Raw genomic sequence first — 15,230 nt, 5'->3', positions numbered from 1 at the left:
CAGATCACAACCCATATCAAGATTTCCAAGCTTGATTGAGTTTGTGTGGTGTTTTCCATGAAAATGATTTATAAATATATATTGTATTTATATATAAAGGAAAGTAAATATATGACTGTTAGATATTTAAGGTTGAATGTAGAATCAATCGCATACTAATTTTTAAATATCATTATATATAATATATAAATAATTGGGCCTCATGTTTTTTATGTACTAAAAAATCGAGATGTAAAGTGTTCCACACCTGAATTAGGTATCTAATAGCCATGTATTCTCATTTTTTTACTCTTTATTTATTTTGAGAACCCTTTTTCTTGCGAGAACCTTTGAGAACTTTTCAAATTAAGCCCAACCGATGATTGTTCTTTACATGAAAATTATTTTTTGACTGTAATCTGAATAACTTATGTGTAATTTTGAAGTTTATAATTGTGTGGAGGCATGGATTATCATTCGTTATACAATTATGTGGAGATTTGGATTCTTGATCACATGTGCACGAATATTGCTATGATTATCACAAATACTGAGGGTTGGTCATATACCATGAAATTGGTCATAAAAATGAGTTAGTATCAAGAATTGTTACATACTTGGTAACTCATAAAAATGAGTTAGTATTAACAACTGTAACATACTTCGTAACTTACAACCTAATGCAGTGTAATTATATTAATCAAATCAAACAATTAACTCAATATATATGTATACCTTAAATAATTGTTTTGGAATTTTCTTTACCATACTACACGTGTTGTGTAGTTAAGAATAATATGTAAGGCAGAAGACATCTGGCACCTCAAAAACTGGAAGTACCCCTTTTTTCACAAAATGGTGGGTAGTATTTTTTTTTATTATTTTTTAAATTTATAGGAAGCATTTCATTTGTCTCCCACTTTTTTATTCTATCATACGTCAAACCATTTTCATTATGTCAAATATATCTATTTGCATAACATGAAGCTTATTTTGCAACCTTGCGGGCTCTCATTATCAAGGAAATCAAGGTTATTTTTTCAAACACTGGTATGTGCATTTTGAATGGAGCTGTTTTAAATCCGGCGGTGGTATAGATAGGTTGTACGCCGCTCTTTATATGTCTTGTTAGATTTGTGTATAAATGTAATTTTAAAGGTTGTATGCGGTGAGGTTTGGTCACCGGTTTTATAACGGTAGTTTTGGTGGTGCTCAAGGTAGGTGGCTCGCGATGATAGGCTGGAAAATTGAACTCGTATATGGTTCCCGAGCGGAGTTTAATAAAGAGAGGAAGAGGGTGTGTTTTCAGATGAGACTTGGTTTTTGAAGATATGGCATGGTCGTCTTTTTAGATTTTGATGCTTGGAAGCCAGCAGTTAGTCCGGAAGCTGATGAAAGTGCTGTGTTTTGGGCGTTGTTATGAAGTGCTTCCAAGAAATTGGTTTAAATTCTTTTCAACAACAAAGAAAAACGGAGAAACGTAGCGGAAACGACAAAGAGTAAAAGAAAAGAAACCCAAAATGTGGCGGGCCCCACAGATATATTAAAAAAAAAGTTTGTGAGAAGGCGCGCATACCATCGCACGGGTTTTAATTTATACTAGTTATAACTACCCGCGCTTCGCTGCGGGTTTTGACTTGTCAGTAAAGAGCGAATATAGCATAAGCAAGTTTCGGTAAATTATAAGTTTTATGTCATGGTAGTTAGAAAAATATTTTTTGCATCGCAATGGAAGATAAGACCTATTATATATTGTTTCATCCCCTTAATGTATAATAATAACGTGTAAAATCTAGATGAACAATTTGAACCACAAATATTGATGGTTGGTCATATACCATGAAATTGGTCATAAAAATGAGTTAGTATCAAGAATTGTTACATACTTGGTAACTCATAAAAATGAGTTAGTATCAACAATTGTAACATACTTCGTAACTTACAACCTAATGCAGTGTAATTATATTAATTAAATCAAACAATTAACTCAATATATATGTATACCTTAAATAATTGTTTTGGAATTTTCTTTACCATACTACACGTGTTGTGTATTTAAGAATAATATGTAAGGCACAAGACATCTGGCACCTCAAAAACCGAAAGTACCCCTTTTTTCACAAAACGGTGGGTAGTATTTTTTTTATTATTTTTTAAATTTATAGGAAGCATTTCATTTGTCTCCCACTCTTTTATTCTATCATACGTCAAATCATTTTCATTATGTCAAAGATATCTATTTGCATAACATGAAGCTTACTTTGCAACCTTGCGGGCTCTCATTATCAAGGAAATCAAGGTTATTTTTTCAAACACTGGTATGTGCATTTTGAATGGAGCTGTTTTAAATCCGGCGGTGGTATAGATAGGTTGTACGCCGCTCTTTATATGTCTTGTTAGATTTGTGTATAAATGTAATTTTAAAGGTTGTATGCGGTGAGGTTTGGTCACCGGTTTTATAACGGTAGTTTTGGTGGTGCTCAAGGTAGGTGGCTCGCGATGATAGGCTGGAAAATTGAACTTGTATATGGTTCCCGAGCGGAGTTTAATAAAGAGAGGAAGAGGGTGTGTTTTCAGATGAGACTTGGTTTTTGAAGATATGGCATGGTCGTCTTTTTAGATTTTGATGCTTGGAAGCCAGCAGTTAGTCCGGAAGCTGATGAAAGTGCTGTATTTTGGGCGTTGTTATGAAGTGCTTCCAAGAAATTGGTTTAAATTCTTTTCAACAACAAAGAAAGACGGAGAAGCGTAGCGGAAACGACAAAGAGTAAAAGAAAAGAAACCCAAAATGTGGCGGGCCCCACAGATATATTAAAAAAAAAGTTTGTGAGAAGGCGCGCATACCATCGCACGGGTTTTAATTTATACTAGTTATAACTACCCGCGCTTCGCTGCGGGTTTTGACTTGTCAGTAAAGAGCGAATATAGCATAAGCAAGTTTCGGTAAATTATAAGTTTTATGTCATGGTAGTTAGAAAAATATTTTTTGCATCGCAATGGAAGATAAGACCTATTATATATTGTTTCATCCCCTTAATGTATAATAATAACGTGTAAAATCTAGATTAACAATTTGAACCACAAATATTGATGGTTGGTCATATACCATGAAATTGGTCATAAAAATGAGTTAGTATCAAGAATTGTTACATACTTGGTAACTCATAAAAATGAGTTAGTATCAACAATTGTAACATACTTCGTAACTTACAACCTAATGCAGTGTAATTATATTAATTAAATCAAACAATTAACTCAATATATATGTATACCTTAAATAATTGTTTTGGAATTTTCTTTACCATACTACACGTGTTGTGTATTTAAGAATAATATGTAAGGCACAAGACATCTGGCACATCAAAAACCGGAAGTACCCCTTTTTTCACAAAACGGTGGGTAGTATTTTTTTTATTATTTTTTTAGTTTATAGGAAGCATTTCATTTGTCTCCCACTCTTTTATTCTATCATATGTCAAACCATTTTCATTATGTCAAAGATATCTATTTGCATAACATCGAGCTTATTTTGCAACCTTGCGGGCTCTCATTATCAAGGGCATCAAGGTTATTTTTTCAAACACTGGTATGTGCATTTTGAATGGAGCTGTTTTAAATTCGGCGGTGGTATAGGTAGGTTGTACGCCGCTCTTTATATGTTTTGTTAGATTTGTGTATAAATGTAATTTTAAAGTTTCTATGCGGTGAGGTTTGGTCACCGGTTTTATAACGGTAGTTTTGGTGGTGCTCAAGGTAGGTGGCTCGCGATGATAGTCTGGAAAATTGAACTTGTATATGGTTCCCGAGCGGAGTTTAATAAAGAGAGGAAGAGGGTGTGTTTTCAGATGAGACTTGGTTTTTGAAGATATGGCATGGTCGTCTTTTTAGATTTTGATGCTTGGAAGCCAGCAGTTAGTCCGGAAGCTGATGAAAGTGCTGTGTTTTGGGCGTTGTTATGAAGTGCTTCCAAGAAATTGGTTTAAATTCTTTTCAACAACAAAGAAAAACGGAGAAACGTAGCGGAAACGACAAAGAGTAAAAGAAGAGAAACCCAAAATGTGGTGGGCCCCACAGATGTATTAAAAAAAAAGTTTGTGAGAAGACGCACATACCATCGCACGGGTTTTAATTTATATATATATATAGAATATATAGAATTTCCTAAAATTCACTTCCCGGTCAAAATGAAAATAACTATAACTATATGATATATAATCATCACCACCACTGCGTCAATCATATATCTTTTCCGCCACCGGCAATCTCGGCAACCACTACAACTATGGCCTATCTTCTTGCTCGAATCCCATCTATCATCAATTCACCATTACCGGCCTACCGACACTCCCAACCACAAAAACATCCTGCCACTAATTGTTTCATGAGTCTGATTCTTATTATCTACGAATAGTAATACTATTAAAACATTCAAATTATAAAGCAACTATGTGTGTGCAAACCTTTGACAACAAACTTTTGACCCCTAATACAATCTTTAGTTTAATGCAATAATCGGAATCTTGTAGTGAGTTTGTGAAATAATTGTTTATATGGATAGAGACTCAGAGTTCATACCTCGAGAAACCTTTCCTAATTCCTACTCGCAGGTAAGACACAACCTCTACAACTCGCATACGTAACGCCATATGGTTGCGACAACCAATTGTTTCAGATTGTCAAGAAGAGACACGAAATCATCAAAACTCATGAATCCAGATCGAATTTTAGAAGGGGAAAATTAGGGTTCATGGGTTTTAGAGGGAAAAAGAGAAAAGGGGAAGAAAAAAGTGGGAGAGAGAATGTAAAATACCGATATACGTTGTGTCTAAAAACATGTATATAAGTCAAAGTCATATGTCACGTAAGAAAATTTGATAATTTGGTAGGGGTGACGTGACACCTAACGAAGGCTTACCGTTAAAAATTTAGGAATACTTTTTATTGTGAAATTTTTAGAAATGTGATCCTTTAAATAAACAAAAATTAAATAAATTCCCTTTAATAGAAAATTTGTGTAAATATGTTTATTTTTTGTGGATTTTTTTCTATATTAATGTGTTTTCAAATTTGATTTTTTGTTTCAAAATTTGAAAAATACGTCTCTATATGTATTATCTCTAAAATACAAGTGGGTATAATACCTATAGAATCAGTAAGATTCTTTAAAAAACTTTTACTTTTGAGTTTTATTAATGACAGCTCTAGCTGTCAGTATTATTTAATTTGATGCATTAAAACTTTTAATTTGTCTTAAAAAAATTAAGAGGGCGATTATTGATATATAAAATATTACTTTTTATGCATGTAATAAGCTGTTAACGTCATTATTATTTTTCCTTTTTTTAATTTTTTAATCACATGGTGAGAATTGTGATAGATTGATTGGAAGAGGAAAGTAGATTACCTGTCTGTTGTAATAAAAATTATTTTTTCTATTATATAATAATCAAATAATCTTTTTAAACCATAATCCCATATACTCTCGTACTCAATAAAATTTCATAGTATCCAACAATTTCTTTAAATCAGATGAAATAAAGATGCATGAAGATGATGGTATTAAACTTTGAAATATAATTCATCAAATTCTCAATTAACTTTAACACTGCATTTTCGAGTTTTTAGTAAAAGAAAAGAAAGGAGAAGAGTGGATAGGAGAAGAATGGATAAGAAAAATATATCAAAGAAGGGCATTCTTCAGTTACAAAAGAAAACTGAAGAAAAGAAAAAAAAAATAAACAACATCAGCTGCAATTTGCAAAAATTTGAATACCAGACTCTTACGAGTAACTTGAGATCGCATAAAAAGCATGAAAAGAAATTATTCATTCAGATACATCCATACGCCAAATCAAATCAAATCAATCAATTAAATAAGAAACAAAATAAATCTTGCTACACCCACAAAATCATCATCAGCAACAACATCGTTATTGGCCATTGATTTATAAGGGGTTTTGATGATATTGATCTGGGTATAGCTGCTGTTCTTTTTACACTCCATTCTCAATTTAAAGATCGTAATTTTACACCTGATTGGAATGTTTTCCATCCAAATCAGGCCACAATTAGTAGAAAAATTTTGGAACATAAAAATCCTCACTTTTCAAATCATTCCTTTTCTTTTTTTGGGTAAAAAAAACTCAAGAATGCAAAAGTTAAAATTTTCCCTTTCCTTTCTTCTCTTATCCTATTAAAAAAAACTCAAAAATGGAGTGTAAGTATATGTCTTCAATATAAGAGTAAAAAATTGGCCATAAAGTGGCTAATGATTCCCAAGTTGGTAAATGCAAATTACACGAGTCATTAAACCAACAAAGTGCAATATACCTAAAAAGCTTAATTAACAAAATGACCCATTAGTTGTTGACATATTACATATTTCACGCAAGTAGTAAAGCAAAATTATTTGCTTCAAAAGTAAGAGATAATCATAAATTTCTATCATTGATATTGATGCTTCACCTTATACCCATTATTTGTAACATGTTCCCTTTTTGTCAACTATCATGCTAGAACTGTGTATTGATATATATTTAAACTTAAACAAAAATTGTGGTCACATTTGAGGGCAGAACCAGGCTGGGTTGAACTAGACCAAGACTGACTTGTGGTCATATTAAGTCTGAAGACCAAACTGCGGCACACTGGCTAGATCATGCTTTAGGACCAGGTTGGTTCCAGCATGGACAATCAACCAAAACTGTTCAAAACAGCCTGTGAAACTAATGAGGAGGTAAGGACTATTTTATGAGGCAATTCACATAAAATATGGTGTTGATGTGGTTGCTGATCAAACGATGGTAATATTAATTACAGAAAGAAACAACAATATATAAAGAAAACCACATTTGAATGTTGTATGCAACTGTTAGGAGAAAAGTATGATTAAGCTAATACTAAGAGAAGGATTTCATGAGACATGCTTCTGCCCCAAAGGAGTGAGGAAGCGCGGAAATTGTCAAGCGGGTTTATAATAAACATTTAGTCATGCTTTTTATGCAAAATCAACCAGAACATAACTAAAATCATAATATATTTGCACTAATGTTACCACAACAAAACATGACCATCTCTGCCTCCTAAAGGTCTGTTTGATAATAATATAGGAACAATTGCTTTATGTGTTCAGGGTGGAAGCAGCAAGAGAAAATAGAAAGGCGGTCCAGTTCATGATTATCAAAGTCATGTATCATGCTGATATTCTGTGTTATTTGTTTCTTTAAGTAAATAACACATAATATCCGTAGATCAAAAGTCTCGTTCTGCTTATCCGTAGCCCATAGATCAGACCATAGCAGGCAAGTCCCGGTTCAGGGTGGTTCCGGTTTGTGGAGCCTGGACCATCAGTTAGTGGCTTATCTGTATCCATGCAGTATGCTTTCAGTCATAACAGTCTCATTCTGCTCTACTTATTAATTTTTTTTGGTCTTACATCAATTGGAAAATTAACAGATGGTTGTAAAAGTTCGGAGTTGAATAAACTTTACCACTCTGTATATTTTACAGAATGTTGCGGAATAAGTACGCGTATTAAAGATCTAAACTTAACACTCTTACTAAACCTTAGGCTTGTTGAAGTTTGTATTGAGTAAATTCTTTCTCAAATATCTAGCTAATCTGAAAGCAGTCCCTCTGCATCAACAATGTTTATGATGAACTTCATATGTACGATAAATTCCATGTCATTGCTACAAGAATATTAATTGTGAGCTTAGTATGAAAATTGCTTCTAAATTTTCCTAATAAATACAATATCACATATCACCCGTAAAAAAATATTTATTCAACTATTTAGGTATTGCTAATTAGAATCAACTAATTGTAATACAAATTGTAAAAAAATGATATTTCTAATTAGGCTCCAGATACGTAGCTTAATATTTTCCTAATGTGGATTAACACTCCTCTTTACGGGTTGCCAAGTTGGTTTGAAAATTGTCTTTCGTATATTATCCTCGCGATAAACATATGGGTCACTGTTGCCGGTTCTCAGCGTTTTGTGAATAGCATGAAGAATGAGTTATTCTTCTAATACGTTATCCTAATAATACTACTAACAACACAAATGCATAACAAGTAATCTAAGTGTTGGGATATATAACAATTTATCAAATCAAATCACAAAGCACGCAGCGGAAGATAAACTATGTAGTTAATTAATTAACCAAAAGAGATAGCATATACCTTTAATTGAAGATCAAAAGTAAGAAACTTTTATGAGGATTTGAAGTATATCCCTCTACGATTGCACACACGACACACAGATGTACGTATGCTAGTAATTGATCACGAACCAAACAACCTTTGTTCCTTTCCTAATAATCGAACCAACCAAAACCGAAAACCCTTTGCTTTTGGGTGTGTTCGGCCGAAGCCAAGAGAGGAGGGAGGAGGAGAGAATTGAGAGGGTTTTTGTTTTCCTTGAATTGTATATAAAAACCCTTGAATTGAGGGTTTTTGTTTTCCTTGAATTGTATATAAAAACCCTTAACCTAAGCCTTATATTTATAGGTATAGATTAGGGTCAATTTTCTTGGAAATTAAGTCCTCTTTAACTAACGTTGTTAACTAGTAACCGTTAGTTTTTAACATTTCTAACGACCATTCGTTAAATTAATCCGTGATCATATTAATTAAATACATTAAGTATATTAATTAATATTAAATACATTTGTGTTGAGACGTGTGACCCTGTAGGCTTAAATTATTTTTAGACATAAGTTCATTTTACGTGATTATATACTAACACTAAGAAACTTAAATATAGATAAACTGTGACAACCGTCATCATGTTCAACCTGTAATGCTAAATTTTCCAAAGTTACCTTTTTGACCAGTAAAAGATCAAGTATTCCTAAAAAATGACCAATTTATATGACTCACTTTTGGTCACATTGTCACCTCCAACTAGTGGTAAACCAGGTATCTTATAACTTTTTAACCCCATGGATCATAAATATGACTAACTATGTCTATGTGACTCGAATCTAATCTTACGACAAATCTGTCCTTTCAACACATTGTAACCAATCCACCAAATAAAGTTATGAAAAGCCTAAAGATGAAAACCAAGAATTGACAATTTTTGTTTGCTAACTAATGCTTCAAACATACTCCAATATCAGCCATGCACCATCAGTTAGTTATTGCACCAACCATGAACCACTCTGTCAAATCATACCCCACCCCTGCTCCATCATATATTTCTATAAATAACAAGCCATAACTCCATGCAGATCATCAGGAGTGGCAAAGTAAATAGAGTTCATATATAAAAACATATAATAACTATGGCCATCATGTCTACATTGTTAACTTCACTACTCATTCTCTCACTTTTCTCACATGGAATGTCACTAAGCTCGAATTATTATTCCAAAACATGCCCTAATGTAGAATCGCTTATCAGGAAAGCGGTGAGAGACGCAGCCACGACTGACAAAAAAGTCCCTGCAGCGTTGCTAAGGATGCACTTTCATGACTGTTTCATAAGGGTATACAAAAAAATTGTTCATCTTTAATAATTTTCTGTCTGTGCTTAAGTTGTATTATATCTTGTTGACTAAATTGACTAACTATGCGGTCGATTATTTCAAAGGGGTGTGATGCTTCTGTTTTGCTGGATTCCAAGGGTAACAACAAAGCTGAAAAAGACGGACCACCTAATGTTTCTTTGCATGCGTTTTATGTCATTGACAATGCTAAAAAAGCAGTTGAATCTGCATGCCCGGGAATAGTTTCGTGTGCAGACATATTAGCTTTGGCAGCAAGAGATTCAGTTGTGCTGGTAAGAACAAAGATTTAAGATGATTTAAAATAACTTAATGCATTTAAATACTACTTAAAAGAACATGATTTGAATCAACTCATTTATAAGTAATTGAGTCAAAATGGTCAGCTATACTTAGAAATGACCGTGCTTGATCTTCCATGCTTTTTACAGATGTAAAAAAAAAGAAGATAAGATATAGGTTTGCAAAGGGAAAAAAAATAATAATAATAACACATACTATATAAAGATATATAACCTTTCACCAAAAGGCCAAGAGAGGTTTGAAAATAACTAGAATGTTCAGCATCACTATAAATGCAGATGGAGTACTTAAATAGCTACAACGTTACGCTAAGTCACTAAGGTGATTGATTCTGACCCTCCCATAGTTCAATCCCATTAGAACCACAATATTTTCCATATTGCAATATCCCATTGTCAAGCAAACATTAAAGTATGGGCACTTGCCATTATTAGGAATTTCATCAAAATGGTAATGGGTAGATCTTCTTGGGCCTTTTTAAAGTTGATATTACATATGTTCCTATATGACATTAAATACAAGTATGATTAATTCGAGCCCACATGACAACCTTATTTTCTAATGTTTCTGGCTTACTTTATACAGTCAGGAGGGCCATCCTGGGATGTGCCTAAAGGAAGAAAAGATGGAAGAACATCAAAGGCCAGTGAAACCATACAACTCCCAGCTCCAACCTTCAACATATCTCAACTTCAACAAAGCTTCGCTCAAAGAGGCCTATCCCTAAACGACTTGGTGGCACTTTCAGGTAACTTGAATTGACAAAACATTTTGGTCTTCTCGTAAAACACAGTATTGCTTTTTAATAGAGTTTTAATTTCAAAATATTGATTTTGATCTTCTCGCATTGTCCTTTACCATGGGTTCGAAAATCAGACTAATAGTTAAAGACTACGAGTAAAGTATTTGTCTAATGTAGCATGTAAAAAATATTTAAAGAGTTAGCTAAGGGGGGAACGATTTAAATAGGTCAAACAAGTCAAAATTTACCGAAGGTGAAAACCTCTTGACAACTCAGATTTAAGAACTAGGAAATCACTGTCAAGGTGTTTTTTTTTGTTTTTTTAATCCTTGATGCACATTAACTATTTATAGAACTGACAAAAAGAGAAGAAGAAAATATAACCAGCTTGACTGCAACTCATTACCCAATCTGCATGACCCACCCATTTTGTACCTCTAAAGTTTTGTAGGACATGAAATGAAAATAGTTATTAAAAAGACACATTTGTATAAGTATCAAAAAACTAACAGAAGTTTCCCTATGTACCTGGAATGTAGGTGGGCATACCCTCGGTTTCTCCCATTGTTCATCATTCAGAAATAGAATCCACAACTTCAACTCCACCACTGGTGTTGACCCTTCACTGCAACCTTCATTTGCTGCAAGTCTACAGAGCATTTGCCCAGCCAAAAACAATGCAAAGAATGCAGGAGTTCCAATGGATCCCTCTTCTACAAGTTTCGATAATACATACTACAAACTTATCTTCCAACAAAAGGCTTTATTTTCTTCAGATAAAGCTTTGCTCGATTCCCCAAAAACAAAAAACCTGGCAGCTAATTTTGCAAGCTCAGAAGATGCATTCACAAAGGCATTTATAAATTCTATGATCAAGATGAGTAGTATTACGGGTGGTCAGGAGATCAGAAAAGACTGTAAGGTGGTAAACTAAACTACGTATACCAGCAAGGATGTATCATGTATTACCTAATCTCAAGTTGCGAGTGTTAGGCTCTCTGTTTTCTGTTCAGGGGTTGAGATTATAATACTAGTTGTAGCAAGTTATGAGATAAAAGGGAAGCCAAAGCACTATGGCTCATGTTTGTGAGTGGTTAAGAGGGAAATCCATGCAAAAATATGACATGGCCATATTAAATTTATTACAAAATTGTTGAAGTTTGTGATACCAGATAATAAAGATATAGGTACAATTCTTTGAAGATTTTACAAATTTTGATCAAAGGAAGACGTATGATAGATATGATTATATGAAGAACACGGAATTGCTAAATATGTGTCAAACGAGTTTATGAGTTATATAAATGAAAGGAGTAACTGGGTAACAAAGAAAAATCAAATGGCATGAAAGTCCCAAAAAATGTATAGCTACAGAATGAAACCTCAAAGCTCATTTGATTACAGAGAGAAAATTAGGCCACGATTTCTGACAAACTAATTGTTAATGAATAGTCCTTTGGGTCAACCCAACACATAATAAAATTACCTGCCTTGACCCAAACCAATTTTGAACCGTTACCCAACCCACTTAAACAACCAACTTCTCACCTCTACAATCTACCAGATATGATTAGATCAAACATAAATATATCTAATAGAACAACAATCATCATCTGGATAAGTCAATAAATCATACTGACAGTTCTCGCAAAGTACTTAAAATAGTTCATAAAAGCTTTCCATGTTCAAATCAGGCATCTTTTGATGACACAATAAGCATTAAAACTATATTTTTCAATATGGCACTGTGAATGGCTTATCACCCACGAGTAACTGAAACATGGACATGCATTTTTCTTAAGTGTTAAAATGAAAAGTGTAGTTCAATCATGAGATGTAGAACATAAACATCGTTTTCTGTTGTATTTTATGGTTATCAAAGTTAAGCACCATCAAAGACAAGTATAGTCTGCAAAACCAATAATGCATGTTTACCTTCTTTGAGGTCCAGGGACAACATTGAATATTTGGACACCCAATTGAAGAAAAAACTCTGATCAGTCTTTACCAAGAAATGTATCCATGATCTCCTGCAAAATTAAACCACCTATTACTACTGTCCTAATTTAATAAATTTACTTCGTCTTGATCAACTTATTCTGACAGTCTGCAGACATACTAGTTATCGTATAACGCCTTTAAATTGATACTTAACTTGCCATAAGAAGAACCTTGGGTTGCTTATCATATAGACTTGAAATTACTCGTATTTCGGGAAGAGGAGTACGAATTTATTCTCTATAAAGTATGTATCAGTTTCTAAGTATACCAGTGATGATTAATCAAGATGAACAATATGAGACCGATTCAGATGTTAATGGCAAATCTATGCAGCCAAGTATAAAGGGAAAGCATATTAATGGTTGGGTTGGCATTTTTTACTGCCACAACAACTAATTGAATTCCAGAAGTAAAAAGATAAAGAAATTAAATATTACACATTGAAATAAATTGGCAATAAATATTTAAAAGTTTGATGCTACATTGCTGCATATTGCTAGTTACTGATAGTCAGAAGAAAAATTCACTCAAAACACTTCTCTTAATGCATACTCAAGAATAACAAGTTATTTGGAAAAAATGGCACGGGCAGTCAAGGGATCCATTGTTTTACTCTATGTTCTTGAGTTTTTTTTAAAAGGGAAAGGAAAGGATCATGAAGGATATTAAATTTTTTTGTGTTCTTGAGTTTTATTTAAAAGAAGAAGAGAAAAGAAAGGAAAAGATATGGAAGGGGAATTCAATAGATTTTGTTAAGCAAAAAAAATCTACTCCTTCTCTTCCATTCATCTCTCTTCTCTTCTTCCCTCTTCCATCATAAAAAAACTCAAGAACACAGGCTTATAGTTTCCAATTTAAAGATATAATATTAACGTTAACCAATAACAACCGCCTTGGTTGGAGAGTCTTATTTGCTCATAAGAGGTCACATATTTGAAACCTCCGTAGGTAAAAATCTTGGGGGTGACCACGGAAATGGTTGGAAAACATCACGGGATACTCCGGTTAAACCATATACACCTGACTCAAAAAGGCTCACTATTTCCGGGTAATCTGAAGAGGCAAAAACCACATCCATTTATCCATTTACCCGATTTATTAAGTTAAAATTACTATTAACCGGGGCAAAAATCATGAACATATATGTACAAACCAAACAGACCTCCACATACTTCGATGCAAACCAACGACTCCCTTTCATATGTTTTCCTTCGTAATTTTTTTGATCCAACTAAATTGATAAGCACTAAGATGTGTGCAATCAAGCTGCAGCATAGTGATACGAATCTTATGTTTTTAATTAAGCTGGTGTTAAGTCCAAAAGTCCAGCCCATTAGTTAAGGGCTGTAAAGTGTCGTCTTTATTGTTTACTTATGCGCCAAGTTTAGGGTTTACATTTAAATAAGGCTCCAGGCCATTGTGTTTAAGCATTCAGTAAATTATTCGAGAGAACCTTGTGGAGTTTCTAGGGCTCTAAACCTAGTTTATCTATCTATCTATTTTGAATAGCCGACTTGGTTGTTCGAATTCTTCTTATCTTCTACTGTTCTTTTCTTCTATTCTTATAAAATCTGCTCTTTTTCTTCAGTTCTTATCAATTGGTATTAGAGCCAGCTTTACCTTTCAGGTTCCAACGCTCAGAGTGGTGGCCTATGGAGTGGTGGCTTGGACCTAAGGAGAAGGGTGCCAACCGTGACCAACATAGGTGTGACCAACGAGGACGTTGGTTCTTCAAAGAGTGGGGTATTGATATGAGATTGGTTGGTGGTTTATAAGCCTAGGTGTCCCCTCCTCCTTTGAGCTAGCTTTTGGGAGTTCTACACTTAACTTATGGCATGATATGAGCCTATTATGGGATGAGTTTGTATCACATAGTTACTAGGTTTTGGGTTCATGGGGAATCAAAGTAAAAGGTGATATTTCTTTTATATCAAGCTGCAGTATAACTTGTAGCATTTATCATTAGTGGACAGGTGCAATCATTTGATACATCAAACACGAATTTTCTGAAAACTTACAATCTAAAGAGGTGAGCAATACTAAACTACAAACAATCTAGAAGACAAAAAGTCAGAAATTATTCTTTATCTAACCTCAGACTTAGAGAAGATGTTCAATTCTTTGCCAGCATTAGTTAGACTAATTTCTACCAACGGAATGTTTCCACTTAAACCAAAAGCTTTCCAAGTCTTTCCTTGATAGTAGGAACCAATATTTGTTAAGAAGTTTCACCAATAAGAACTCTATAAGGAGTTGCTGACATACTTACTCAGCCAAAACGACAGTGCGAGGCCACAAGAACAATCCATATTCTTATTTTCAGTACAATTTGATCATAACAACGGTTACATGTTTAGAAGGAAAAATTTGTAATAATACTTAAAAGTATAGTTTAGTTGATTTTGTTTAATAGTTTAGTATAATTTGAGGTGATTTAAAAGGAACCAAAACTTTACTTCCAATTTTTTTTCCTTATTTTATAAAACCTTTATTGAGAAGTTTTCAAAAATAATGATGGGAGTGTGAGACGACACAAGTGTGTTTTCATGGATTCAATTACACAGATGGTCTAATGCCGTACTTCATTGAACCTCACAAGTGTGTTTTCATGCACTCCATTTGTTTTGTCTCACACTCGTGTTATATTTTAAGCACATGTAGCCAAATATGTGACAGTGACACCATCCAAT

The 15,230-nt window shown here is 33.6% G+C and overlaps 1 protein-coding gene across 1 annotated transcript; it reads left to right on the top strand.

Annotated features, from left to right (window-relative positions):
• Nucleotides 1-9,239: 9,239 nt before the first annotated feature.
• On the top strand, nucleotides 9,240-11,722 carry LOC122579903 (peroxidase 64-like). The gene is made up of 4 exons (XM_043752161.1): nucleotides 9,240-9,476; nucleotides 9,581-9,769; nucleotides 10,383-10,545; nucleotides 11,079-11,722. The coding sequence occupies exons 1-4, from the start codon at nucleotides 9,273-9,275 to the stop codon at nucleotides 11,471-11,473; spliced, it is 951 nt and encodes a 316-aa protein (XP_043608096.1). The 5' UTR covers nucleotides 9,240-9,272; the 3' UTR covers nucleotides 11,474-11,722.
• Nucleotides 11,723-15,230: the final 3,508 nt, after the last annotated feature.

This window comes from Erigeron canadensis, chromosome 8, assembly GCF_010389155.1.
Source record: "Erigeron canadensis isolate Cc75 chromosome 8, C_canadensis_v1, whole genome shotgun sequence".
Lineage (NCBI taxonomy): Eukaryota > Viridiplantae > Streptophyta > Magnoliopsida > Asterales > Asteraceae > Erigeron > Erigeron canadensis.
This window is presented reverse-complemented; position numbering and strand designations above follow the sequence as displayed.